General features: G+C 60.6%; 1 protein-coding gene and 1 long non-coding RNA gene across 4 annotated transcripts in view; both read left to right on the top strand.

Moving 5' to 3' along the window:
- The first annotated feature begins 6,209 nt into the window (after window positions 1-6,209).
- LOC134470592 (uncharacterized) lies at window positions 6,210-9,994 on the top strand. Its single transcript, XR_010039539.1, has 2 exons — window positions 6,210-6,331; window positions 9,214-9,994. It is a non-coding gene; the product is annotated as an uncharacterized LOC134470592 (long non-coding RNA).
- Window positions 9,995-17,595: 7,601 nt separating this feature from the next.
- Adgrd1 (adhesion G protein-coupled receptor D1) overlaps window positions 17,596-26,908 on the top strand; it is a 63,330-nt gene continuing 54,017 nt past the window's right edge. For 2 of the 3 annotated variants that reach the window (XM_013148999.3, XM_003461163.5), the window contains exons 1-3: window positions 17,596-17,726; window positions 17,804-17,840; window positions 24,715-24,798. In XM_013148999.3, coding sequence (XP_013004453.2) covers window positions 17,634-17,726; window positions 17,804-17,840; window positions 24,715-24,798 — 214 coding nt within the window. In that variant the 5' untranslated portion in view covers window positions 17,596-17,633. The remainder of the gene's footprint in view (window positions 17,727-17,803; window positions 17,841-24,714; window positions 24,799-26,908) is intronic. The other variant, XM_013149004.3, reaches the window with a different exon arrangement.

The raw sequence follows: 26,908 nt of genomic DNA, 5'->3' as shown, positions 1-26,908 counted from the left end.
CACCTAGACGCTCCTGAATTCCCGTGGCCTCCAGCGGGCTTTAGGAAGGGGACTGGGTCATGGGGAGTCCACGGATGAACCCACAGCTGGGGGCCCGGCCGGGAGGGTGCATCTCTGAGGTCCTCCCTCCCCTCCACTTCCCGCTCACCGTGCAGAGGGCAGCTCCCCCGCGCCAAGCCCCCAACCTGCCGACCTGTCTTGGAGCTGAGCTGAAATATATCTCTCCTCCTTCAAGTCGCAGGTGTCAGGGATTTTGTCCCAGTGACAAGAAAGTGACAAGGACATGGGATTTATGTTGTTCCTTCACTGATCCTCACAATCGCATCCATCAGAAGGGCCCGGGTGAACGGCCCGGAGACTCTAATCCAGTGATTTGGACCATGACAGGTGCTGGCTTTGATCAGTGGCAGACACAAGGGAGTCACCTTATCCCGGAAGGGTCCCCGCTGTGATGACGCGGCCTCCTGTTGCAGCTGCGGTGAGGAATGCCTGGGTCCGAGCAGCTCCTGGCTTGGATTTCTGTAATAACACATTTGGGGCCCGCTGCCCCGTCCTCTGTCCACTCGCTGGCCCTGAGCTGTGCCAGGCCTGGCGCTGTGAGGACGCACATTTGCCGAGCCCCTGTGCAGCTGCCTCGGCTCCAAGCTGCCTGTCTGTGGCCACCGTCGGCGGTGCTGGCGGGGACCCAGGTCTTACATGAGCCAGGGGAGGGCTCCACCCTGAGCTGAGCCACCCCCCAGCCCCGGGCAGTTTGCTTGTTCTGCTCCACCAAACTCAGACCCAAAAACTTCGGACGGGACCACGGTATCCCTGTCTTGGGACTCGCCACATTTAAAGAATTAGTCCTAATGGGCCGAAATCCTCAGTCTGCCAAAACCAAGCCAAAGGCTTTTGATCTGAGTTACAGTTTAACTCGGTTTCGTCGTGGCAGGCCGTGTTACTGCTGTAATGTCTGCCCTCACACAGCCGTTCCACCGCGGGAGGCTCAGCCGCGGTGCTCACGCCTTTCTGCCGGCTCGCTTGGTCCTGAGCAGGCACAGCTCTGTTACTGCACAGATGGCGGCGGCTCAGAGACCAGGCAGACCGCAGCTTCCCCGTCGGCAGAGGTGCGGGGCCGGGGCTGGGTCCCCCGAACACGGTCCTCCCCACTTCCTTCTGAACGGAAACAGCCGCACGGGGAAGCCAAGTCCAGGCTTTGCAGGAGGAGGGCAGGGATGTGCAAAGCCACACGGATCTCAGGAGCCCGTTCTTCCTTTGGTCTGTGAGCTGGGCCTCTCCGAGCACTCTCCACCTCTTGGTTGCTGTGGATTTAGCAGGTGTGGGGTGGCCAGGCAGTCGGCTCAGGGCTGTGATTCACTCATCCATGACTTTTTCCTGCGGAAGACAGTGAACACTGAGAGCTGCTTTAGGTTTCGGGAAAGGCTGTCGGAAATCTCACTAAAGAGGCGGCCGTGACACTGAAGATTGGCTGGTTGTGTGCTGGGTTCCCCAATTAAACAGCTCCAAGGCAGCGTTGGAAAAGCTCCGAGAGCTCCACTCCAGGGTCACTGACATCAAGGGACCCGTTACCTAGTGTCAAGTTTTAATCTTTCTGTTAGGAGATTTCCAGCAGTACAGACAGTGGGAGGAGAGTCCCCTGGCCGGTGTCCTCCAGAACCTCCGGGAGCTGATTTTCACAGGGGTCCTGTGTTGGTACTGTACCATTCCTGCAATCGTGTCTCCAGAGCTTGAAACAGTCCCAGCCATAAAGGAAGGCTCTAATTTTCCTGAATATCAGGAGGTTTTTTTTTTTCCTGAGACAACATCTCACTGTGTATCCCAGGCTGACTGGAAGTGAGGCAACCCTCCTGCCTCAGCCTCGAGCACTGGGATTTCAAGTGTGCGCCACCATGCCTGCTCAGTGCCATCAGGATTTTGAGAATCAGAAAATACCGGAGAAGACAGAAATGTGACAGGATTGAGAGTCCTTCCTGCACATACATACAGTAAGGTAAATGCCCCTCCCTCCCGAGCCTCCGTGCCTTTGATTTCCATGTGCTCTGTCTGAAGAAGAGCTTACCGCTCTGCCTATAGTGTGTAATCCACTCATCTGGGTCTCCTTTCTGAGCAACAAATGGCCTTTTGATTTATTGGGATTTTTCTTAAAAATGAAACTTAGTATTTTCGGTTAGAGAAGCCTAGATGGCAGTTATTCAAAATGCAGCTGGGCGTGGTGATGCACGCCTGTCATTCCAGCACTCAGGCTGAAGCAGGAGGATCCCTGCGAATTCAAGCCCAGTCTGGGCTCCACAGTGAGTTCAAGGCCACCCCAGACCCTGCCTCAAAACACAAACCAAAAAACCAAACCAAACTAACAGACACCAAGCCACATGAAACCCCGTGCGCTGGGCAGGGACCTCACACCTCGCAGCCCGCCTCTCCCGCACCTGGAGACTCAGCCATCCCTCTTCCTCCTGCACGTCACCATGGTGACAGCGCCCTCCGGTCCCCTTCCCATCGCACCTCCCTCCTGCCCTCCTGGACACAGTAATGAGGGTTGAACCCCTTCAGTTACCAGAGCAGGCACCACTGGACACTCCCAGGCCCGCAGAAGGGTCCCTGTCGGGTGGCACTTTCACTGGTTTCTGCTGTTTACTCAGGAACCAGCAGGGACCTGGGCTCCCAAGAGCCCGTGTGTTTGGCTTTTGCTGTGCCTTGGAGAATCTTCCCTAACAGATGTGGAGTGTCCCTGTCTGTGTGTCTGTCTGTCTGCCTCTCGGTGTCTCTCTCTGGGGTGTTTATAACATTTTCTGTTCCAAACGCGGCCACAGGCGCTCCTGAGCACGGCTGCAAATGTTTCCGCAGATCAATTCCCAGCCGTGAGTCCTGGGCTCCCAGACCCACTCCGCTCTCCGGCCTCACCTGCCTGGCATGCAGCCCGGGGGCCGGGGCGCCTGGTCCTCCTTGCCCTGAGAACAGCCACCCCCTGTCTCGGGAGCTCTGCCCTCTGCCCTCTGTCCCCTCCCGCGCTGGGACTCCACTTTGCCCCGCCTCGCCCCTTGCCTTTGCCCTGACGTTGTAAAATACCGCTGAGGGCACCCGTTTATTTATGGGCTTCTGGCTTTGGAGCCAGAGTCAAGGGGACCGTCCCTTCCACGCGACGCTGGACGCATCTGTCGGATGCTGGATTTTGCTCTGTAGCAGAGTTCCGCCTTTGATGTTGGGATCCATCTGTACACGCGGTGTCAGGTAGGGGCCCGGCCGCATTTGTTCCGGTTTCCCACGGGCCGAGTCTCCCCATTGCCATGGAGGCACTGGCCTGATTCTCTGCAGTGTCACCGGGGTGGCTGTCACCACCCTGGACGCAGCTCTCTCCTGCTCCCCGGTAGAGTTAGGGTGTTGTTTATCTGCCAACGCCACAAGGCTTAGTGGTTGAGGTTCCACAGTGCTTCTCTGTCTGTCTGTCTGTCTGTCTCTGCAGATCTGCTCCTGCTTATTTTTCCCCATGACTTTCAGGATCAAATGTCTGCCTCCTTTCTGCAAATCAAGACACAGCAAAAGGGCTGGGGATTTAGCTCAGCAGCATAAGCACCTGCCTTGCAGGTGTGTGGTCGTGAGTTCGATACCGGGTACTGATAAAAAAGAAAAAGACAAAAAAAAAAAAAAAAAAAAAAAAAAAAGACACTGCAAAAGTCCCCACGTGGAACACGGTGCCGGGGGGCGTGTGCTGTGTGGGGGGCTGGACCTCTGGGCTTCAGCCTGCTGGGAAAGCGCTCCAGCCCGCTCTGGCCGTGCTGCAGCCTCTCAAGATGGGCTTCTTGAGGTCAGGATCCCGGGAGCACAGAGCTCTGAGATGGAACCCCTACTGGGGCTGGGTCCCCAGGTCCCCCAGTTCCTGAGCAGCGGCTCTGCCTGGGAGCTGAGCCGTCTGTTTGGAGACCTCCTGTGCCAGGCACCTTGGACCAGTGAGGCCCAGCCGCCCCGCACCAGCGTCTGGCTGCTGAGTCCGAGGAAGGGTGGACGCCATCATGGTCCAACATGCAGCACCCGCCACTGAGCTTGGCTCCCCGCTCCAGGCTGAGGGTTCCTGCTGCCCACACTGCCCAGGCCGCTGCACCTGGGTGCTGCCCAGAGACCCGTCCTCTTTCCGGGACTGTGGCAGCTTCCTGTGCAGGGGTGAAATTTATTCCTGCGTGTTTTAATTGGGGAGGGCTGGACGCTTCTATTTTTTTTTGGTATCTGGCCTGGAATGTGGGTCCTTTGTGCTGAGCTAGCACTCTTCTTGTGTGGTAGGGGTGGGAGTGCTCCCGAGTCCCTGTGGTGAGGACAGTCACCCCACTGGTGAGGGGTCCCCACACGCTGCTGCCTCCCCAGCACCCGGGTCACAGATGCTGCCGCCAGGGTGCAGGGCCCGCAGGACCCCAGCGTCAGGCGCCCCGTGGCTCAGGTCGCAGTGGCAGAGCCGGTGTGGGATCCTCCGGTGAATCTGATCCTTCAGCGCAGCTCCCGGAGAACACGGTGGTGGCAGCTCAGGCAGGAAGCCACGATGTGGGGATGCACAGTGCAGAGATGGGGGACCTGGACGGGGACCACTCGGGGTGGATGTGCTCCATCTGGCTTTGGGCCCGGCATGGGGTGGTTGTAAGACAGATGGTGTGGAGCGGCACAGGACAGATGGACGGAGCAGTGAGCTGAGTGTGACCTGGTCCCCTGCAGACAGTGCCGCCCCAAGTGTCCCAGGCAAGAAGACTCTCCAGGTAGCACTTCGGAAAGGACGTGAAGGGTCAGATGTGAGCCCGCAGAGCGCTAATCCTGCGGGCAGAATTGGGGAGAAACTGCTTCTGGAGGAGGCAGCCTCGTCAGCCATGGCGAGAAGCATGGTGGGTGGATCGGATGTGGTCAGCACCCGCAGGTGCCTCAGTGGACCCCACGGGAGACGAGGAGACACCGAGCCCCCAGGCCTCGCACCAGGACACGCGCCTGGAGCTCTAGCTAAAGAGGCAACAAAGTCTTAAACAGGAGGAGAGCGGACTGCAGCCAGATGGGCAGGCAGGACGGTGGGTCCCCAGGAGCACGAGAGGGGCCAAAGTCACAGGGAGGGACGCTGCAGGGAGCTGGTGGGCCGGGTGGACCCTGACACCACAGCTCAGAGCCCTGCACCCCTGCCTGGGACTCCCGGGGGCGAGATGGGACTCGGACATCTGGTCCTGACCGCAGGGTGGTGGGGCCACAGGGCACAGAGCCTGGCTTTGCTGGATCCTCGCAGAGCACACTCAGTGTCCACAGCGACCTCTGCGCTTGGGTGCTGGGGCTCAGGTCATCTCCACAGACTGCACGAGGTCTCAGAGGTCACCTCAGAGCAGGAGTCCCACCAGGCCAGGCTCCGTACGGCGGCAATGAGCCCCGCAGGCCACACGAGGGCGCCCATGCTCTGCACACGGACCCGGGTCACCTGCAGCCGGTTGGGGTCAGCCCGGTGCAGAGCCGTGCGTGGACGGATTCCTCCTGCGTCCGGTGGCACTCAGCGCTGCTCACTCGCGAGGAGGGTCCACCTGGAGCCTGGTGTCCTCGGAGCTGCCCCAGGCCCGCCACCCTGGTCACATCCTGGGCTTCGGGGGCTCAGAGAGGCGCCCTGCCCCAGCCGCAGGCAGTGCAGGACGTCGATTCCTGCCAGGCCAAAGACACGGGGCCTGGCTCCCCATGCTTGGGACAGGCAGGCCGCTGGGGACAGGACACAGTGGAAGCCGCGTGCTGGGCCTGTCCAGTTCTGCGCCTGGGCAGCCGGCCGTGGAGGCCCCCGCAGCGCCACGCCACCTCCTGCCTGCCCCACGGAACCCAGCCTCTCTGCACATGGGCACCGGGCCCTAGCGGAGCCAGGCCAGGCCGGGGTGTCCAGGGGAGGAGCCCCGCGGAGCCCTCTGCTCTGCAGCCTGGGGAGGGCCGGAACACGCAGGACATGGGGGTCGAGCCAAGCGTGGGGACTGTGAGGGTGGAGGGCCGAGACCTGGGTCAGATGGGGGTGCTGCTCGGGTTCCCCTCGCCCTGTGACAGTTGCACCCCAGAAAACAGCACCGAGGTCCACCAGCCCAGGACCGCGAGTGCTGCATGGTCATGGCCACCAGAGGGCAGCAGAGCTGAGCCTGAGGCTCCCGCAGCCCACAGAGGCCTGGAAGGGGGGGGCGGGCCCTGCCAGCCGTGACAGGCATTGAACCCTGCATTACCAGGCGGCAGGTGGGGTGGTTTGGGGCACTGGTGGCCAAAGGTGCAGAGCAGCGACTTCGTCCTCCTGGGGCGTTCGCAGCCCTCAGCTCCAAGCCTCGCCTGCTTCCTCTGCTGGTGGCTGTGGAAGACGGTATTCGGGGCTCGGGTGGGCACTAGGGGAGCCCTTCTCCTTTTGCTGGGGAGGGAGCGGCAGGCTCAGGCTCCCTGCAGTGCTGACCCCCAGGCCAGCAGTGTCCAGAGGGACCTGGAGGTTCAGCCTGCCACACAAGGTCTCTGCCACATGGCATCGTGGCTCCTGTGTGGACAGGGGTGACCATGGGGGGTCACGGCCGTGTCATGGGCTGTGGGTCCCTGGGTGAGTCTGGTGCCACCAGAAACACCTGCTGGTCAGGTGTCCACAGCACGCTCCTCCCACGTGTGTGAGGCCCCAGGTGTGGTGGTGGTGTCCTCGGTGGGATCGGTGCTCCGCCTGGCTTCCCCCTTGCCCTGGGCACAGGTTTGACTCTGGCTGTGGTTCCCTGCCTTGGTTCTCAGGGCAATGGTGGTGGCCAGGGACATGGCAGAGGATGGTGTGAGGCTCCCATCCTACCCTGCAAACACTCTGCCCTCTGTCCCTGCTGGCTGGGGCAGCTGAGGGTTCCACAGGAGCCCTGGGGCCTGGTCCCTGGGAGGCAGCTCACTGGCTGGAATCGGAGAGGCCAGCGTCCACCCCAGGTGACCGTGGATTCTGGGCTTTGTTTTGGCAGTGGCCCCATATGACCCAAGGCTCAGAGTTAGACGTGGCAACAGGTAACAGGAGGGACATTGTCACAGTGGCCTGGGCACCGTGGGGATGACGCATCCATGTCTGAGGGCTCACATGGTGGGGTTTGCTTCCCGGAGGACCCGGAGGACCTTCCTCGGGTCCTCCGTCAGCACACGCCGCCGTGACCAGAGGGTGACCGGCGCAGGGAAACCATCATCTGGCCACGTGATGCATTGTACAGGCCCTGCCGGGGCAGGCTGCTCCTCGGGTCAGGGCTGATGGCCCGAGGCTGTGTTCGCATTCCTCCTGGCTGAGGTCACCACGTCTTAGTCAGCAATGGGAGCAGGGTAACTGCTCCTCAGGCTACCTCGAAGTCTCCCAAGGAGGCTGGGGTGCGGCGGGGTCGGGCTCCCCGCAGTGGGCTGGCTGGGGGACAGGATGGCAGGTGACCTTGGAGCCTGGTGCGGCCCAGCCCAGTGGCCCCAGTGCCTTAGTGTGTCCATGGGTTGGGGCACAGGCGCTGGGTCCACAGCTCAGGTGTAGAGCTGCCCCTGCCCCAGGCCACAGGCACTGAGGAGACTCAGGAAGGCCTCAGGGCCAGTGTGCCTGGTGCTCCCAGCGGGGACTGTCCTTCAGCACGGAGGTCTGGGAGCCAGGCTGTCCCCAAGCCCTGGGGGTCAGGAAGACACCTCGGGCGGTGGAGCCCAGTGCGGGGGTGTGTGTGAGACACAGGCCTGGGCTCTTCTTCCCAGAACCGGGCGCAGCCAGGCACCACCCTCGGGTGCTGGGAAGCACAGGGAGTTGCACGCTGGCCCTGGGACAGGTGGACAGCCCGGCGTGGGCAGGACCCCAGGGGCAGGAGCAGGGCGGGCTCTCTCTTCTTCCCTGAGGCACTCGTCTTGGGCGTGTGGTCTCTTTTCTGGTCACTGGTTACCTGCGGGGTGCAGCTGGGCCCGGGAGGACAGGGAGAAGACCCCCCAGGCCATCTGGGGCAGGCTGGGTGGGGAGAGGAGCCTCAGGGAGGAGACGGAAATCTGACTCAAGTCTGAGGAGTTATCATCATCAGTGTTTCCCTAATTGCAAAGGAATTAAAGGACTGAGGAAGGCCAAGAACACAAGTCCAAGGGTACTAGGCGTCGGCTCTTTTGGCAAAGCCAGTTGGTCTGTAATCACTTTTGAGATGTAAGTGCCTGCCTCCCAAAACGTGGCGCTCCTACCCGCTTCTATCAGGCTCCGCAGAAGAGCTGTGGTTGGAAGGGACCCGCGTTAACCGAGGCCAGGTGATGGCTTCTTATTGTAAATCTAAGCAACATTAACACCGCCGGAAACGCAGGTTGTCAGGAAAGCTGAACACAGAGACCTTCTTTGTCCTTGTTGCAGAGGACAGTCTCAGGTTGGCAGCACAGTTAGGTGACAGGGACAGTCATGTGGGAAGACGGGGAGACGAGGAACTGCCCCGGCCGGGCGGGCCATCAGTTCTCCTCTCCAGAACCGGGCCTCAGTGCAGACGGGACCTGAGCCTCCTCCCCGGGGCCCGGCTCTGCAGTTGGGGGCCACAGTGGCAGACAGCCTGCTCCATGCCAGGGAGAGGCAGCCTTGATATCACCAGGTCCCACCCGCCGCCGGCCTGCGTTTCTCCCCACCTGGGCTCCGCCCTGAGGCCGAGCAGCCCCTCCCGCGGCCATCTGCTGCAGGCTCACCTGCCTGAGTGGGCTGGCTGCTGTTGTCTGGATAACGGGAATGCAACGGGTCCCCTTTCTCCACTGCCCATCAGGAAACCGGTCCAATGAGGTGATCACGACGGATCAGGGGCGAGGGCCTTCTCCAACATGCAGCGGAGCTGGGTCAGCTGGGCCGCACAGCAGGCTGGCATGGAGCCCTGGAGACAGCCAGGCCTGCAGCCCACCACCCTGACCCCTCCGTCCCTGGACGGTCCGTCTCCCTTTTGCTTCTGTCAGCGGCCGAGAAAGCCCAGACTGACGTCAGATTTCAGCCGTGGCCTGGCACGTTTCTTTCTAGTCTTAGCATCCTATAAAAGCTTCTGTTCTCTAGGAGTGTCCTGCCCCTCTCCACGCTTTATTCTAACCTTGCAAAAAAGGGCCCCCATCTCTGCCAGGCCGAGTCGGCCTTGTGTGGCCGCGCTCCTGGTGGCTGCACGTGCTCGGGTATGAGCCTGCGTCGGGCTCCCGCAACAGGGCCAGAAGCAGCTGGGCGACGATCCGTTCCAGTCCCTTCTGTTTAACCATGTTTAACCATGCATTTTACAGCCCCTTAGACTCCGACGCACGGGCCAGGGACACTGGGGAGATTCCTCCGCTCTGTCACGGTTTCTTCTCTGGATTCGATGTCCTGGATTTCAGCTGAGCCTTTGTCAACAAACAAAACAACAAGACAAAACATAAAAACGTGACTGCTTTGTGATTTTCCCCTCACATAGAAAGCACCTGTAGTCTCCTGCAAGCGCCTTCTGCTTTGTGTTGATCCTGTTGCCTGTGGCTATGCTGAGCAGGCTCAGGAGGCCCCGGTGCCCGCTTCTCTGCAGGGCAGGAGGCTGCCCACCAGGCCTGATTGGCGCCTTAGGAAAAGGCCCGGGAAGAGGGAACAGGCCTAAGAAAGCACGTCCTCTGGGGGGAGAATCGTAGAACAGAATCACCAGGCTGACTCTCCGAGGTGTGGAGGGCCCGAGGGAGAAGGGAGCTCAAGTGGCCCCGAGTGCGGTCAGCATGGGGGTTTCCGAGACCTCGGGCTCCCAGAGTTTAGTTTTTGTGTGTCAAATATTTTTCTCTTGGAGAGATGGAGAATGTGCTGTGAGGCCCGCTGGGCTTCAGTCTTTGTTCCCTGCCCACAGACTGAGCGGGGGAGCTCGTTCCCTGCTCTGAGCCTCAGTTTCCTTCTCTGCACAGCAGACGTTAAGAGCCTGTTGCAGTAGTGCGTGCCTGTGGTCCCAGCACGCTGGGAGGTTGAAGCAGGAGGATGGAAAATTGGAATTTACCCCCAGTAACTTAGTGACACCCTGTCTCAAAATAAAATACAATTTATGAAAAAGAACCAGGGATGCAGCTCAGTGCAAGGGTCCTGGGGCGCATTCCTGAAGGTGCCGGCTTTGAGAACTAAGAGCTCTCTGCTGTGACAGGCCGAGAGGTGGCCTGGATGTCTACTGGGCACGGGGCTTGCACAGGGCTGTGACTCCAACAATGGAGGTGGCGATGTGACAGTGGTGTGTGGCCGTGGGGTGGCAACACAGAAGGGGCAGGTGGGACCTCGCTGTCCCCTGAGCCCCCTGCATGGTGACTTTGAGCAGACAGTGTCACAGGGCGGTCTGGAGTATGCAGGACAAATGGCCCTGGAGGTCCTGCTCAAAATCTCTGCTCCCTTCCAAATTGAGCTGGAGGTGCAGGGTCCCCGGGGTCACAGGTGTCAGGTCTGCAAGGCTTGCAGGTCATTTCCACGGAAGGAAGCAGGAATGGCCTTGGATCCTTGCCTCGCAGGGTCAGCTTCACACAAGGCCGTCTCCTGCTCGCTCAGAGACCGCCCGTGGCTTGGAGAGCGTGTGTACTCGCCCGGAGCCTTGAGGTCAGTGCCCTGTGCCTGAGAAGCACTTCGTTCGGCATCACAGATGATCTGGGATTTTCCTAAAACTGCCAGGGGGTGGACTGGGGCCTCGGGGCTCCGGGGGACTCCAGCCACTCCCTCCATACAGGACCCACTCTGGAAGCTGCGTCCAAACCCGGCCTAGCAGAGCTGGCTGAGACGCAGCGGGAGCCAGGGGTCAGTGTGCCGTGAGCACAGGTGTGGGGGAGACCTGGGGTGGGGACCGTGGGGAGGCGGGAGAGGGAGGAGGCCCAGCCCGTGGAGCTGAGCTCAGGCAGCCCGTGTCCATGCTCACCGCCTGGTAAGGCTGCTCCTCCCCGGAGTGGAGGGGTTCACAGGGAACCTGAGCGCGGGGACAACAGCTTCTGTCCCCCAAATCCCTCACACTCAAAGAGGCATTTCCGGAGGTAGGGCTTGCAGTTGGCCCCGAGTGGTGGGGGAGCGGGCGAGTCCCATAAGCAGCTCAGGGCGGGCATCAGGGCGGCACAGGACACCCAGGGAGACCCCACCGTCCACCCTCCACTGCCCGTGCCCTCTGTGGCTCTGTTGTCAGCTGGCTCCCTCTAGGCCCGTGCTGCAGGTGGGCCCGGGCCCGGTCCTCTGACGTGGCCTTCCCAGTCGTGGCCTCCTCTCTGTCCCCTCCCGATGGGACATCCGAGGCCCTGCCACCTTCTTTCGGGAGGGCAGTGTGACCGATGTCCGGCTTCTCTGTGGCTTGGGAGGGCTGCAAGTGCCCCTGGGAGATGAGGCCGAGCAGGGGCGGAGCTGACAAGGACCCCGGAGAAAGCCCTGGCCTGGGGCCAGAGTGGACAGTGAAGGTGGCCCTGAGGAGGGTTTGGTCCCCAGGAAGGGAGGGACTCAGAATGGCCTCTTCCTCCCCCTTGGTCACTTCCCTCCCCTGGGTCTCACCCGCCAGCCGATAGTGTGCTGTCCGCTGGGGTCCCTGGGAGGGGACGTGGGCCTCCTGGTGCCGCAGAAGGCCTTGTGCTGACTGACACTGCGAAGGTGGTGTGAGGGCCCCCTGGTTTCCTCGGTGGGTTTCTGGAACCGCATCTGCCTCCTGCCTGTTCTGGTCCCACTCCTCGGGTGCGGGTGGGATGCACTCCAGGGCCACACTGGAAACAGGCGCCTCGGGGGACAGCTGGCACGGCTGCTGGATGGCACCTCCCTGGAGCGCTCACTGGGCACACGGAGGGGTCCACGGCTCCTCCAGCTGCACAGTGGCTTTTGAAGTGTCCTCTGGGAGCCTGGGCTGGCCGCTGGGGACAGATCAGGGAGCTGTGAGAAGGGACACGAGAGGACACCTTGGTGTAAAGAATTTAGCTCGGGTGGAGAACAGAACCCTGCGCCCCGAATGCGACAGCAAATCTTCATGATCAGTGTGACTGGCAGGAGAGCCTCGAGGTTGACAAAGCACACAACTATGGGCCTGGGAGTGACCTTGGGGCCTTGTGCTGGCCTTCTGCTGGCCTTCTGCTGGCTGGCTCTTCTCTGCTGTCTCTGTTTCCTGCTCACTCTGGGGCCAGCTGGGCACGGACTGAACTCTCGGAAACCGGGAGTCACCCCAAACCCCTCCTCCTCTAAGGTACTGCGCCCGACTCTGCTCCATGATGGAGAGCTAAGGTGGAGCGGGCTGGATCTGAGGGGACGTGGGGCAGGGGCAGCCCGGAGGAGCCCTGTGGACACAGGCGCGTGAGGAGCAGAGGCTGGAACACCCAGCAGTGTGGTCAGAAGAGGGAGGGCGAGGGCGCTGGGGAGGGCACAGCGGGCTGTCCTCCGGAGGGCGAGTCTGGGTCAGCGGAGTGTGGAAGGCAGTGATTTGCCCACCCGGGACCAGTCTGTCCCCCCACACTTCCTCCCTCCTGCGTCGTCCAGGCTTATTCTGCCCAGTTTTTCTCATTTCTCCCGGCGGGAGTGCAGGTTGCTGGTTTGGGGTGTTTCTTTCCTTACTCGGGCATCTGGTGCCGTGAGTTCCCCTCCAAGCCTGCTCCAGCTGTGCCCACACTTTGATCCCTGGTGTTTTCACCCCATTCAGTTCAGACGGTTTCTTAGCTTCGCTGAGGTTACTGTGTCACTGCTGGCTTAGGTGAGCACACAATGTGATTACCGATCACAGGAGGGCTCCCTGCAGCCCTCTGCTGTGGGTGGCAGCTCGGCTTCCCAGTGTCTTCCCTGCTGACTGGGGGCGGAGGACAAGGCAGAGCCGCCTTGGGCAGGGCCGCGCTGGGTGATGAGATCCAGATGTCCATTGTCCTCTTCCTTTCTTCCAAAACTCTTGCTAATTCTCGTCTCCTCCTCTTCTATGACTGTAAGAGGCAGGATTCTCCCGAGAAGCAGCGCCAACAGTGCCCCCGCCCTGCCTGCACTGGGAGGGGACCCAGGGCCTCCCCGAGGAGCCAGAGCCGCGTCCCGGCCCCCTTCCAGACAGGCGCTTGCTAAGTTTCCCAGTCTGGGCCTCAGCTTGCCACCCTCCTGTCTCAGCCGCCCAGAGTGCTCGCTGGGGCTCTCACCACTCTCTTTCCGCTGTGTACATTGTTCCATCATTATCAGTCTGTCCCCAAGTAGAGCTGTCACTGTCCGGTTCCCGCCACCGCATTGCTCAGACCCTGGCTTTCTATTTGGGTCTCTGTCTTCAGCTTCTGCTGTCTGGGGAGAGGGTGAGGTACATGGTGCTGAGGCATTGCCAGGACCTGGCAGCCCGACCTGTCTCTCCTTTCTCCCCACCCTCACGGGGTCCTGTGCCCCCAAGAACCCTTGTCACAGCTCAGAGACTTGGGTCCCTAACCTCCAGTATGCGTCCTCAGGAGGGCGTGCGCTCAATGGGCTGCGGGCTCAGCGGACCGTCTTCAGTGGGGTGTGTCCTCAGTGGGGTGTGCCATCAGTGGGGCGTGTCCTTGTGGTGTGTGTCCCCAGTGAGGTGTGTCCTCCGTGGTGTGTGTCCCCAGTGGGGTGTGTCCTCCTGTGGGGTGTGTCGTCCATGGTGTGTGTCGCTGGTGGGGTGTGTCCTCCGTGGTGTGTGTCCCCAGTGGGGCGTGTCCTCCGTGGGGTGTGTCCTCCGTGGGCTCACTCTCTCTGAGGAGTCAGCAGTGACTGGAAGCTGCCTGAGGGCCCAGGCACACAGGTCCCTGAGGTGGAGGAGCACAGGGCCAGGGCAGGCGGTGTCTCTGCGGCTTGGACTGCTGTGAGGCCAGGGTGTGGCCTATGATGCAATTGCCATGGGCCTCATCCCTCGTCCACTGCTGGCCAGAGCATGTGTGAAGGTCAGTGCTGCCAGGTCCCCGGCTGGGTCTCCGTACATTCTGTGTGTGCTGTGCTTCTGCTGTGATGAAGTGACTTCTTTCTGTTTCTGTTTGGAAAAGTGTTTATTCCTCCCGTTTGGCTTCGATCTGATTCCCACACAATAACACTTGCTTTTGTTTTTCTGAGACAAGTTCTCACTATGTACTTCAAGCTGGCCTCTGACACACTATGCAGCATAGGCTGTCCCCAAACTCGTGGAGACCCTTCTGCCTCTGCCTCCTGGGTGCTGGGATTACAGGTGTGAACATTTGAACATTCACTCTTTAAAGTATAAAGTTCAGTAGTGTTTTCACAGGGTTGCACAATCACCCTCACTAACTTCAGAACGTTCCTCACTCCGAACAGAAGCCCTCGCCATGAGCCTGAATATCACGAGGGCAAAAGGACCAAGGACAGCAGTCGTGCCGGCTCCCAGGCCAGCCCCCGGGAGAGGGCCCCGGTGCAGGACCCCGGGCTAACAGTCATGAGCCCTGGTGGCCCGCTCCTCGTGGCCGGCTCTGTAGGAGCTCAGGCAGGGCCCATCTCCTGTTCTCTGGTTTGGGTGTGAGCATTTCTGTGCCCCTCCAGATACCATTTCCATGTCTCTGTAGGAATGCCCCGTAGCCCTGAGGGTGCTCACCTATTCCAGTGGGACAGTTTGTGTTTAGATCACCGTTATTCAAGCATTCTAGCTTATAGTTTTGATTGACTGCCCTCCCTTCTCTGTGTCTGTCTGTCTGTCTCCCCAGTGTGTCAGGGTCTGACTATGTGATCCAGTTGAGATTCTCCTGTCTCAGCCTCCAGTGTGCTCAGATTCCCAGCATGCATCAGCACTCCTGAGTTTCTGTCTCTTGCTTTTCATGATGTCACTGCTTTGGAGGAATGCTGGACCTCGTGAGTGAGACAGGAGATGGGTGGTTCAGCCAGGAATCAGGGGCGGCTCTCCTGCTGGGCCACAGAGATTCGCGCACCCGTGTGTCTGTGGTGTGTCTGTGGTGTGTGTGTGCGTGTCTGTGGTGTGTCTGTGGTGTGTGTGTCTGTTAAGTCACTCTAGGAGGTTCCCCAGTGGTCCAGGTTGACCTGGGACCTGAGAGCTGCCCTACCCAAGGACTCGCTGAGTGGCAGGCTTGGTCACTCGCACACTGTCCCCTGTTGAGCAGTGCGGTTGAGGTCCCATCACTACCCGGCCCCACAGTGCACCCACAGCTCAGTTGGAGTGAAGGCCAGGCAGGCCATCTAGGACTCGGCTCATTACCTTCCAGATCCCAGGGTCCTGCATAGTGCCCACTGCACCTGGGTGGAGGAGCAGGTCCCTGGGGCCACCAGGGGACAGGCTGGCAGTGAGGTGGTGCTGAGCATGTGGAGCAGATCAGGATGTGGAGCTCACAGCCCTGAGGACAGTGTCTGGAGCTCCTCGGGTGGCGCAGGGTGAGTGTGAGTGGGGCCTGGCTCCCCGACCCCAACTCTCCCTGCTTCCACAGCACTTCCAAAATCACAGCTGGGAAGCCAGCAGGGCGCAGAAACACGTGCTGCTCCTCTGCATGGGGTCCAAGGAAGTCCATCCAGAGACACGGGAGCAGCAGGATGGTGGCCAGGCAGGGTGGGGAGAGCGACAGTGACCAGCAGCTTTGGGACTCAGCTGGACCCAGGGATGTGGGTGACCTGCTGTGCACACAGTGACCTCAGCCAACATGCATGTCCTGTGTCTTTGAACACTGCTGCCGATGTGATAAACCCAGCACTCAGGAGGCTGAGGCAGGAGGATCCCCTCAAGTTCCAGGCCAGCCTAGGCTTTGTCGTGAGTTCAAGGCAGCTTCAACTACAGAGACCCTGTCTCAGAAAACAGAATACCCAACCAAACCAAATCAAATAAAAATGCTAACGCAATCCATGTCAGCATTCTTTCTTTGAGGGGTACTGGAGATCAAAGTCACGACTTTGCACTTGCCAGGCAGGCACTTGTGCCGCTGAACCATATCCCTGGCCCCCATTCCCAGTCTTACCAAAAATTGCTAAATGTCACTGCTGACTAGTATGGCGTAATCTTTCCACATGGATACACAGATCAGAGCTCACGGTCACCCCACTGGGGTGGCGGGGGAGGAGTCAACACTGGAGAGCCACGCCCTATGCGGGTGCTTGTGTTTTATTTCTCAGTTAAATGTGATCAATGTCTGACACCTCCAAGCTTCGGATGCTGCTCTCAGGTGCAGAGGGTGGGGCAGGGCTTGCCAGGGTCTGGCTGTGCAGACCGGGTATTTTATAACCAGCTCCGTCCCGCCACTGGGTAGAGGGTGCCGGCCTCTATCTCCTCTGTCTATAGAGAAGTTCTCGGCTTGAAGGGGAGCAGCAGCCCGGCGTGGTGGTCCTTGTGCATCATCTCCGTGCTGGGGAGGCTGAGCCAGGCGGATTGCTGCAGGTCTGAGGCCAGCCTGGACCTGAGATGCTGTCTTGGAGAAAAGAGAGAGGGAGAGAGAGAAGGGGAGGCCCTGGCTGTGTTCAGCCCTGGGCGTGGGAAGGCCTGGGTATTCCTCCATCCTCCAACTGTGGAACTCTTCTGCTGGGCCCACACTGCCCCCGCCCTCAGCACCGGGGCAGCGAGGGCCTGGGGGCGGGCGGTGACCGGGAGAAGAGAGCTGTACACTGGTTTTCTGCAGCCTCGGCCGGGCGGGACAAAGGTCGAGGTTTAGGAGCCTGGTGCAGGGGGTGGCGGCAGATCTGGGGTGCACGCCAGCTCGCAGGCAGCTGCGGGCGCTTCATGATCAGATAATCGGGCCCCACCTCGGCTGCTGCTGCTCCCTGTTTAGGAAGTGCAGGCGGGCTCTCCATTCCCATTTAAAGCCAGGACAGCGAGGCCAGCGCCTCCCGGGCGATTCTCTGCTCCATGGGGTCACCAGACGTTTACAGAGAGCTGCTCTTGGCTCGGTGCTGGGTTGTGTGTTCCTCCTGCCTGGCACGGGGGACAGTCGGAGAGGGGGGAGGCTCAGAGCGGCTGGGCAAAGCAGGGTGCCGCTGGCTGTGAGTGTCCGGGCCCCACCCTGATAGGCCTGGCTGCAGTGACAGCTGTGTTTGGAGGAGACCGGGAAACTCTCGTCCGTGGGTAAACTGAGGCACACTGGCTGAGAGTCTGCCTCGGCTGTCCTGCAGCGTGATGTGTGAAGTGGAGTTGGGTAGGGTCATCAGGGCCTGGGAGAGAGGTCAAAGGGGCGGGCGAGGGGTCAGGCCATGGTGAGGCCCGTGACGTGCACACCTGTGCTCTGGGACACACACACAGCCATGTGCCCACAATGTGCCCGCCTGGTCTGTGGCAGCCCTGTTAGGACCCGGAGGCCAGGACGGGTGTAAGCAGGGAGGGGGCCGAGTCTGAGGCACTGACATCACTGGCTCCACCCGCCCTGGCCGAGGTGCGAAGGAGCCAGCCGCGGTGGTGGTGGTGGCAGTGGGTGGGCAGCAGCGGGGGCAGCGGAGGTGAAGCCGAGTCCCTGAGGCTGGCCCATCCAGTGCTGCTGTGCCCCGTCCAGTGCCACATAGCAGGCAGCGGCAGCAGGAGCGTCTGCACCCCCAGGTCTCGAGAGGGTGCTGGGGCCAGGGTGGGGAGCTCTGCCTTCCCCCAGCGGGCGGGCCGCTCTCCTCCTCCTTCTCCTCCTCCTCGGTGTCCCAGCCGGGACAGCCGCCAGCGATCCCGGGCCACGCTCCAGCTCCAAGCCCAGGAGGCGACGCCCCTCAACTCCCGGCAGCCCGGACTTTCCAGCAGCAGCGGCGGCAGCAGGGACATGTCCCTCTCCCCGGGCAGGGGGCAGTGAGGAGGCCACAGAGAATGGCACGCGGCCCCGGACCCTGTGCCATGAGCACGCTGCTGGCCCTGCGCCGTGGGGACCTCTGGCTGCTGCTCCTGTGCGGCGTGTGCCAGGTACCGCGCTGCCCGGGGCTGTGGCTGCCGCTGGGGGTCTGCCCCTACCAGTCTCACGCTGTCACCTTTCCCACCAGGTGCCCAGAGCCCAGCCTGGGGCCCAGGACCACCCAGGTAAGCGCCCTGCTCGCCCACCCACTCCTGCCTTGACTCAGTTTCCCTGCTAAGCTCTCAGCTGCGGGGCCCAAGGACCCGCACTTTGCCTTTGTCCCCTGCACCGTCCCTGAGGGTCTCTGGGGTTTCTGAGCCCTGGTGACAGCTGGCCCCTCACCTGGGGACCCCGGTTTCCAGGGCTGGCCAAGTCCGTCTGTCCTTCAGCTTACAGTGCACACCCTCGGTGTCAGTCCCTGCGGCTGGCCCCACACGGGTGGTCCCACAGTGCTCAGGGCTGTCTGGGGCCGAGCTGCCCTCCATGTGCCCGGCTTGGCCGAGGAAGGCTTCTCACACCAGAGCCGCTGGGGCCCCACTTGGGAATCCTCTGTGCAGACACTTGGGGGAGACGGGCACAACTTTTGGGGACAATGTGGGCACTGCCAGGGCCACGGGCTCTGCAGCCCAGGGTGCCACTGGGTTCTCGGATGGGGACGCCGGCCAGGGACCCCTGAGGCTCGCCTCCTGCCTCCCGTGGGAGCAGCCACCCGGCTCGGCCCCCGCAGCCGATGTTGCTCAGCGCTCCTCCCTGTCCGATGGCCTGGGACGTTGGTCCGTGTCATCGCTGCCCTGTGTCTCAGAGCCGGAGGCTGTGGGTTTCCCCTGTTCCCCTTGTCTCAGCCAGATGTTGGGGTGTGGGTCTGGGAATGGGCACACCCAGCCCTGGGTGCACGGGACTTCGCTCCTGCTGGGACCGGGAGGGGAAGAAGCGGCAGCCACCGCCCAGGTGTCGGGGCTGAGGGGTCCGAGGGGTGTGGGGGCTGGGATCTGCCATGGGACCCCCAAGCCCACCCACCACTTGCAGCTCCCCACAGAACAGAGGGTATGAACGCCCCTTCTGGGCTCTGTGCTCAGACACGGCGTCCACCCAGGCCCACACATCGACAGGCAGGCCCAGGCACCCACACCCGACGTGCTCCCACCCTGGACCCTGCGTCCTGGAGCCGTTTGAGCTCAGTCTCTGCTCCAGATCCAGCTGCGCTCCTCCCTGTGGGGACAGGGCAGGAAGAGCCTTCCCTTCCGCACAGGCACCTGGGGAGAGGTCCGTGCACCCTCACCTGCCCCACGCTGCTCTCTGCCCTCCTGTCCTCCTGTCCTCTGCCCACTTCTGCCCAGCCCAGGAAGGGGAGCGAGGCTGTCATGCCTGCCCAGGTGCAGGTGCACGGCGCCTGGTCTCCACCTCCTCCTCCTCCTTCTTCCCCATTTCCTCGTCCACTTCTCCACCATGTGCAGGGAGGGGAGAAGTGAGCTGGACATAGCCGGGCCACTCTCAGGGAGGCTGAGGCCATAGGTCGGTCTCCATAGCACCAGGGCAGAGCCACCAGGTGGGCAGCAAACCTGTCCGCTTCGGGGTCATGCTCACACTACAGGCACAAAGTGGGTCCTTGGGACAGTGACCTGCACAGGTCACAGAACTGATCCGACACAGGCTCAGCTAGGAACTCAGAACTGGGAGCCAGAGGGGCCACAGAGGTCCCTGACAGCCTGCTGCCCAAGCAGGGGCAGGGAGACGGCCACCCCAGGTGTTGGGGTTCCGGCCGGGTCCCCGGGTCAGCCGGGATCCTCTTCACCACGGCCACCCAGATTCCAGCTTTGGAAAGGGTTGCTGAGCTCTCTGCACGCTCCTATCCGCCCACACTGGACCTCGGGCCAGCAGGCACGCAGCAGATAGCGCAGCCTGGAAACCGAGTCCACAGGGCAGCTGACTGGGCAACTGCAGGGCCCGGCGGGTGGCCCGGTGTCCACATTGTGCATCTGCCCATGCTGGGCCTGGTAACCAGGTGTCCACTGGACCCTTCCCTCCAGGGTGGGTGAGTGTCCAGTTTGGGAAATCATCTCAGAGCAAGCGTGCTCCTCTGCACTGCCTTTTCTGAGTGTCCCTGACTGCGGGCTGACCCTGCAGAGAGAGGGAGACAAGCGGGCTTCGTACCCCACCCTGGCCCTGGAGGGGATGGGTCAGGGGCTGGGGGGCAGGCACCGGCACAGGGAGCCCAGGATCCCACCCTCCCTCCGGGCCCTTTGCCCTGGTGGCCATGTGCAGCAGCCATCCATGTGTCCTCCTGCAGGTGGCGTTTGTCTCAACTAGGGGCCTGGTTGGCTCACGGGCCACGAGTCCAGTCGTTTCCAGGAGGTCAGGGCAGCGCTGCGGCCCTATTTTTAGAAGGCTGAGAGCCAAAGCAGATAATTACGGTAATTACAGCTGTGTTTACACACTGCCATATGGTGGGCAAGGGCAGCGAAACTGCTGGCCACGCTGGGACCGGCCAGGGACAAAAGCATTCACAATGGAAATGCCAAACGCAGAGTGTGGTCCTGGGGACGCTCGGGTCAGCACGTGACCCTCCACGTCGCCGCCCACTCCTGACCTCGATGGCCATTTTTTAATTGATAGCATCGGAAATTTGGGAGATTGCCAAGACAGAAAATGGAATTTCTGTTTGACAGAGGGGACAGGAGGGACAGGTGGATGTCACCTTAGATAGCAAAGAAGCCAACCAGGGGACAGACAGCCCGACCAAGGCTGCAGGGGGCCTAATGGCCTAGAGGAAAGAGCTGGGGGACAGCGAGGACGCCAGGGCCAGGGGCAGCAGAGGGGGCACCTGTGAGCTGCACCCGGGCCAGAAAGAGGTGGCTGAGCAGGGCGTGGTGGCGCACAGCTGTAATCCTAGCGTTTTGGGAGGCTGAGGCAGGAGGATCCCAAGTCCAAGTTCAGCCTGGGTAATTTAGCAACTTGTTAAAAGTGAGTCTCAAAATAAACCATCGAGCAGGTCTGGGGGTGTAGCTCAGTGGGCAGGCTCTAAGTTCAATCCCCGCCCACGGGAAAGAAAAGGAATCAGAGAAGGCAGGAGGGGAGGGATCGGGGAGCGGGAGCGCCAAGCCCCTGGGGGCCTGGCAGGGTCCTGCTCCCCTGGGGTGTGGACCGAGGAGGGGCAGGGCCAGGGGCAGGGCGGACTCAGTCCTGAGCAAAGCTGAGGACACAGCTCCTCCGTTGACGTGGCCAGGGCCGAAGGAAGTGGAAGGGGAGGACTGAAGCTCCGTTTCTGAGCCCGACTCCATCTGCCTGTCTGCCTGTCTGTCTGTCTCTCTCACACACATGCACACGCACACACTGAAGGACTACAACTTTGAGCACCACGGGAGAACTGGCCAGTGCCTGGCTGCAGCCTGGCCTCTCCCTGCCCTCCCCCGCCCCGTGCTCTCCTCCCTCCTCCCTCCAGGCTGGCCCGGTCCCGGCCCCTCCCTAGTTGGTCCTTTGGGGAGAGACTTTCTCAGCCACCCTGTGAGTGCGGAAGTCACAGCATGGCTGGCGGACTGTCCCCGCCGGCCCTGTGATGAAGGCTGTCTTTTTAGCAGAATGGGACTCTCTGTTCTTTGGAAACCTTTGGGACTTGGGGTGCTTTGCTCCCCGGGGCACCCACGCTGATCCTTTCCTCTGGTGAGCACCACACAGGTTTTAACTTAAGAAGCTGCTGACTTTGCTGCAGGGAAAGGTCTCAGAAATAAACCCCAAGACTCTCTGGCTTCTCCTCTGAAAGGGGAGACCAGGGCCGGGGTGCGGCTTGTCTGGTGCAGGGGACGCCTGGGTTTGATCCCCAGCCTGTGCGTACGTGTGCGCTCTCAAACACACATGGAAGGAACTGCAAGTGGGGAGCGCTGGCCCTGTGTCCCCAGCTGTAAAAAAAGTGAGGGTCCACGTCCAGCAGGTGACAACTTCGGTGGCCAGCAGTGTCCCTGCTGCCTGGATGATGGGGTGGGTGGATTCCGGCAGCCCCATGCCTACCTGTGCCAGCCCTGGAGCTGCATCTCGGGCTGGCCTGTCCTGTGACACGGCCTGTCCTGTGTGTGGCCTGAGTCCGTGCTGTGGCCAGGTGGCCTGCAGCCCACGGAGCCCAGACCCACCCTCCGCCTCCTCCTCCGGGCCATGTGTGGGGCTTCGCCTGGCCCATGCCTGCCCAGAGCTGGCTGGCACTCTAGCCACCGAGTCCCCAGTGGCTGTCGTGTGGACCAGGGTTCGGGGCACACACCTGTCCTCTGCACACAGGTGCTGTTTCCTTTCTTGGTTTTTCCCAGTTGAACATACCGGAGAGTGGGCGGAGGTGGAAAGTGACCCCTGACCCCCGTCTTCCAGGAAGGTGGACGTGGGGCCCTGGGCGTCTCCTCCCCGCCTCACCTGAGGCTGCGCCCAGCTTCTGCTCAGCCCTGGGGGCTCTCAAGATCTGGCAGTGACACTGAGGGACAGGTGCAGGCTGAAATGGGACCAGGGTCAGGGTCCGGGCAGATGCCGCTGTCTATGCCCGCCCTGCTGCAGCCCCTCCGGGGCTCACAGTTGCACCCTTCCTTATGGCTTTGCAAGATGGTTCCTGAGCAGTCTCCACACTGATTTCCACAGTGGCTGTGCGGTTCACATCCCACCAGTGTGGACGGGGCCCCGCAGCCTCGCCAGCCTTTGTTATTATTTGATTGATGGCTGTTTTTTCCGGGGTGAGACGGAACTTCAGCGGTGGTGTGGTTTGTGCTTCTCTAGAGGCCAGAGGCACCAGCACCCAGAGCTGCGCCCTCCCCCTGGCTGCAGGGAGTCAGCTCCAAGGCGGCCACAGCAGCCAGGAGGAGCCCGGCCTCGGCCACCCGAGCCCCCTTTCACTGCCCGCAGCACAGCTCACTGGCCTGGACTCCTGTAGGTTCTGGGTTTGTCAGTCGGACACTCCTGCCCAGACCCCTGATCCTGCAGCAAATCCTCAAGCGTAGAGTCAGACCCTTGGGCTCCGTGGCACGGCGGGGCCTCCAGCCTCCTGAGCCCTTTACCTGCCAGCCAAGGAGTAGAGCTCTGACCTCCCAGCCCCAGACTTTGGAAATCGGTCAGGCTGACCTTCATGGAAGCATTCAAAAGCCACTTGCATGTCTTTTTCTTGAGCTGCACGTGTCCTCTGCCTGAATGTCCTGGGATTTTTCCTCTTCAATAGGGATTTTGGGTGTGTGTGTGTCGTGCAATGCTGGGGGTGGAAGCCCGGGCCTCGGGTAGGATAGCAAAGTCCTCGCTGGGGAGCTGCCGCCTCAGGCCGCAGGAGCTCTGCGAGCAGAGCTAAGGTCAGATGTCTGAATCGGCACAGTTCCGTCGGTTACTTGCTATACAAACCTCGTCCTCTACTTGGATTTAATTTGCCTTTTTTTTCTGCACAGAGATTTTGAAAAATTAATGTACTATGCATTTCCTGTTTTTCCGGAACTGGGGTCTCACTATGCAGTTCGGGTTGGCCTTGAGCTTGCTATGATCTCCTCCTGCCTCAGCCTCCTGAGTGCTGGGGGTACAGCCCCCAGCTATTACACTGAGACTTTGACTCATCTGGGAGTTTCTGTGGCATGGAGAGTGGGGTAGGGATATTAACGTTTTCTAAACGGTTCACTGGCTCCCGTGACTTTGGTGGAGTTTGTTTTCCCTCTGATTTAAAGTGCCGCCTTGATCTTAAACTAAATTCTCATATTCCTGGGAACATCTGTGACCTCTCCGGACGGAGTCTGCTCCCAGAAGCTCAGCTGCCCCCTTCGGCCTCTATCCCGAAACCCTTTCCCAGCGCTGCTACAGGAAAACCCGCACTGTATTTAGGTTCACGAAAGGAGCCTGGTGTTTTATAATGAGCCTGCTTTTCCAGAATAAATTGAGGTGAGCAGAGTGTTCTTCACAGCCCTCGGGATTATTGTATTTTTTGTTGTCTTCATGAAAATTGTGTACGGTTCTTATTGTTTTGTTCTCAAATGGTTTTCTCTCTGCATTGATTGCATTTGGAGAGGAGAATTTCATGCCGTTTTTTAGCACTATTGTTGGAACACGGGAGAGCTCCGGGCTTTGTTACTGATCAGCCTCTTCGCTAAGCCCCTTCATTGTGTGGAGCTGCCTTTACCTTGCACATCAGGCACACGTCATTTGACAGTAACGATCCCATCACCTCCCTCCCGAGGCTTCCTGTCCCCCTGGTGCCCTCTGCTGCGCCTGGCATTCGGGGTGGGGATGTATCGAGTCACAGAGACTGGTGAGAGCCCTCACTGGGACTAAGCTGAGAGCAGAGCGGGGACAGGCTCAGGCTCAGCTCCCTCACGGTGGAGACTTCGATTGCCCTGGGCGCAAGGTGGTGGTTACCCCCCAGGAACAGGGCAGACCCATCACGTGAGGGTGCCCAGTGGGGAGGACAGAAGAAGGTGCAGCCCTGCAATGTGGGTCCAGGCCGAGCAGAAGGGTCACACGGGACATGGGAGAGGAGTTGTTTCTGGGGTGCAGGAGACAGAGGTCCAGGGGGGGCCAAAGGAGACTCAGCTGCCCCGTGCATCACGTCCAGCTGGCCTCGTGCCCTGCAGGGGACGCTGTGGTCCCTGTCCTCACACACGGGCAAAGGACGCAGTAGCCTGCGAGGTCATGGCTGGAGTGAAATGCGGGAGTGTTTATAAACCGCCCCCGGCGAGTCTGCGGTAGTGCTGGGGATTTTTAGCCTCCTGCTTCTCTGCTGTCGGGTTTCATCAGATAATCCCTCTCAGACAGTGGGATAATGGATGGTGGACCCCCTCGGGGTCTCCACCCTAACTGGCCCGTTCTTAGCCTTTGCTGTCAGGCATCTCAGCCTTTGCTTTCTCGAGTGAGAAGGCCCGATTCATTCCGTCTTGTCTCATTAGAGAGCCGTGCATCGATTTCTAATGGAAGGGCTTCCTCCAAACAGAGCATGCGCACTGAACGTGCCCTGGGCGTGGCCGTGGTCACTGTGACATTTCCCAGCCCGCGTGGGGCACGGTGGCCGAGGTCCTCCTCAGCCCCTTCCCTCAGCGGGTTGAAATGTCACCTCCTCCTCCCCAGAGTTTTCGGTCCTGGCCTCTGTTTCCCACTACTGGCCGCTGGAAAGCGTGGATGGGATCCATGAACTTCAGGACGTGGCTGCAGGTAACACAAACGGAGGAGCTGCTTCCCCCTGTGCAGAGGGCGTGCTCTCAGGATTTCACCAGACTTAGGGGCCACTGTGCTGGGAGGGCTGGGCTTGGGGTTCAAACTAGGACTCAAATGTGCTTTCCTTGATCAACTCGCTGTTGCTCTCCCAAAAGAGACCCACTGCACAAGAGTCCAGCCGTGTGTGTGTGTGTGTGTGTGTCCATTGGCCTGGCAGCCCCCAGTTTTGTGACCTCAAGGACACTCAAGACGCGGGGCTGCTCACTCTTAGTGGAGTCACCGGTCCACATATCACCCAGGACCTCACCCCTACCCTGTCCCAGCCCCGTGGAGAACGGCCAGGGTCTCTGTCTCTCTGCCCTGGCTCAGTCCCCCTGGAGGGGAAGCCGAGGATTCCCTGCATGGTTCTCGCACTGCAGGAAGGATTCCCTTGCAAGTTCAGGTTTTGGGCAGCCTGGGGTGGGGGGTCACCTTTCACTTTGTTGACTTTCTGCTCCTGACTGTCGTGGAACATCAAGGCAGGCCGGGACCCATGGTGGCTGTGCAGCCTTTCTGCAGTGTTTGGTTAAACACATACATGCACATACACATGCATGCACACACATGCACACACACATGCACATGCATGTACAAACATGTGCACACACAGAAACTGCTGATTGTTGTGCTGTCTGCACCAGCACACTGCAGAGAGGCCTTTCAGTGCGTCCCACAGCGAGAATAAAGACATAGTTATAATAATGGGGAGCCATGGGGGTCCTAAGCCCAACCAAGATGAAGGCCTCAACCCAGAGCCCAACCTGGGTTTTATGAACTCTCCAGGAGGGGAGGGGCTTGGGGATGAGTGACAGAGGGGCGGGGAATATGTGGGAGCTGAACTGGGCCAGGTAGGAGCCCTGAGGTCGCCTCTGCCATGTGCAGGGGGCCAGAAATGCAGAGAGAGTGACCTGCACAGCACAGCTGAGGAGGTGTCTAATAATCTGGAGTCCATGCCTCAGCTCTGGTGTACAATCTCGTCTGCCCTGGGAAGTCACAGCCTCTTTCTTGAGGCTCAGGCCCAGCCCATAGTGTGGAGCACGGCTCTCCATCCCACCTGGCTCAGCCACTTATTTGTGGGGTCGCTGGGCCGGGTGACACTGACCTTCACGTTGCTTCAGAGATGACACAGCAGCTCCCCAGCCAGCCCAGTTTACAGTGCTACAAGCCAAAGGGACAAAGAAATGGCCCAGCCAGCTCTGTGCATGTCAGTGCAGCCCTGCCATGTGGGTCTTGCCGTGTCTGGAGACAGCGCAGAGTTTACCCAAAATGGAGAGAGCTGCTCTTCCTCAAGGTCGTCCGGGTGGTTCCCACAGCCCAGCACTATTTCCCTTACTGCTATGATTTTATGTTCTGCTGGAAATCGCCACCAAAGGCTCTAAAATATTTCTCTCAGATCTGAGCATTGAAGAACATCAGAGCTGCTGTCAGGGCCACCAGTGTCCTGGGAGCCCAGTGTCGCCCTGCTCCTGGCCGGCTCCCTGTCCAGCAGGCTGCAGGCTGGCGTTTCCCCTAGGTCTGCGCTAGGGATGAAAGACCCCAGTGTGTGTGTGGACAGGTGGGCATGAAGCCGGTCACTTTCCCTGGCTGTGATCCCGTTCTCTTTCCTGGAGCCCGAGTTTCCAAGCCACCCTCAGGGAATCACCTCACCAAGTGTGTTGTGGAGACAGTGCACTGTGGGGGTGAGCCGGAGCGCTCAGAGCTAGGGGTGCTCTCGGATGAGGCCGCACAGCCAGCCACCCGTCTCCTGCTCCTTGCTGAGCTCTCTGTTGTCCAGGGACCCCGTACTGTGAGGTCCTGAGCACCTTTCCCAGGACAGATTCTTCCCTAAATGCAGCACAATTGCCCTGAGCTTGCCTTTGGTTTGCTGAAGGTGCTGAATTCTGAAACTGAGTATTTCAGCGGGGTCCCGTGACCCTGGAGTGCCAGCAGCCACACTGGCGTTGCTGAGGACCCCGCGTCTTGGGGATGGTGCCCTGCCAGCGGACGTCAGTGGGACCCTGGGCCCTTGAGGTCCGAGACTGGGGACCGCACGCAGCCATGCAGGCTGTGGAAGGTTGTGGGCGCTCCG

Source organism: Cavia porcellus, unplaced genomic scaffold (genome assembly GCF_034190915.1).
Source record: "Cavia porcellus strain 051 isolate PalLab524CR breed Dunkin Hartley unplaced genomic scaffold, mCavPor4.1 scaffold_16, whole genome shotgun sequence".
Lineage (NCBI taxonomy): Eukaryota > Metazoa > Chordata > Mammalia > Rodentia > Caviidae > Cavia > Cavia porcellus.
Note: the sequence above shows the minus strand (reverse complement) of the source record. Positions and strands in the feature narration are given on the sequence as shown.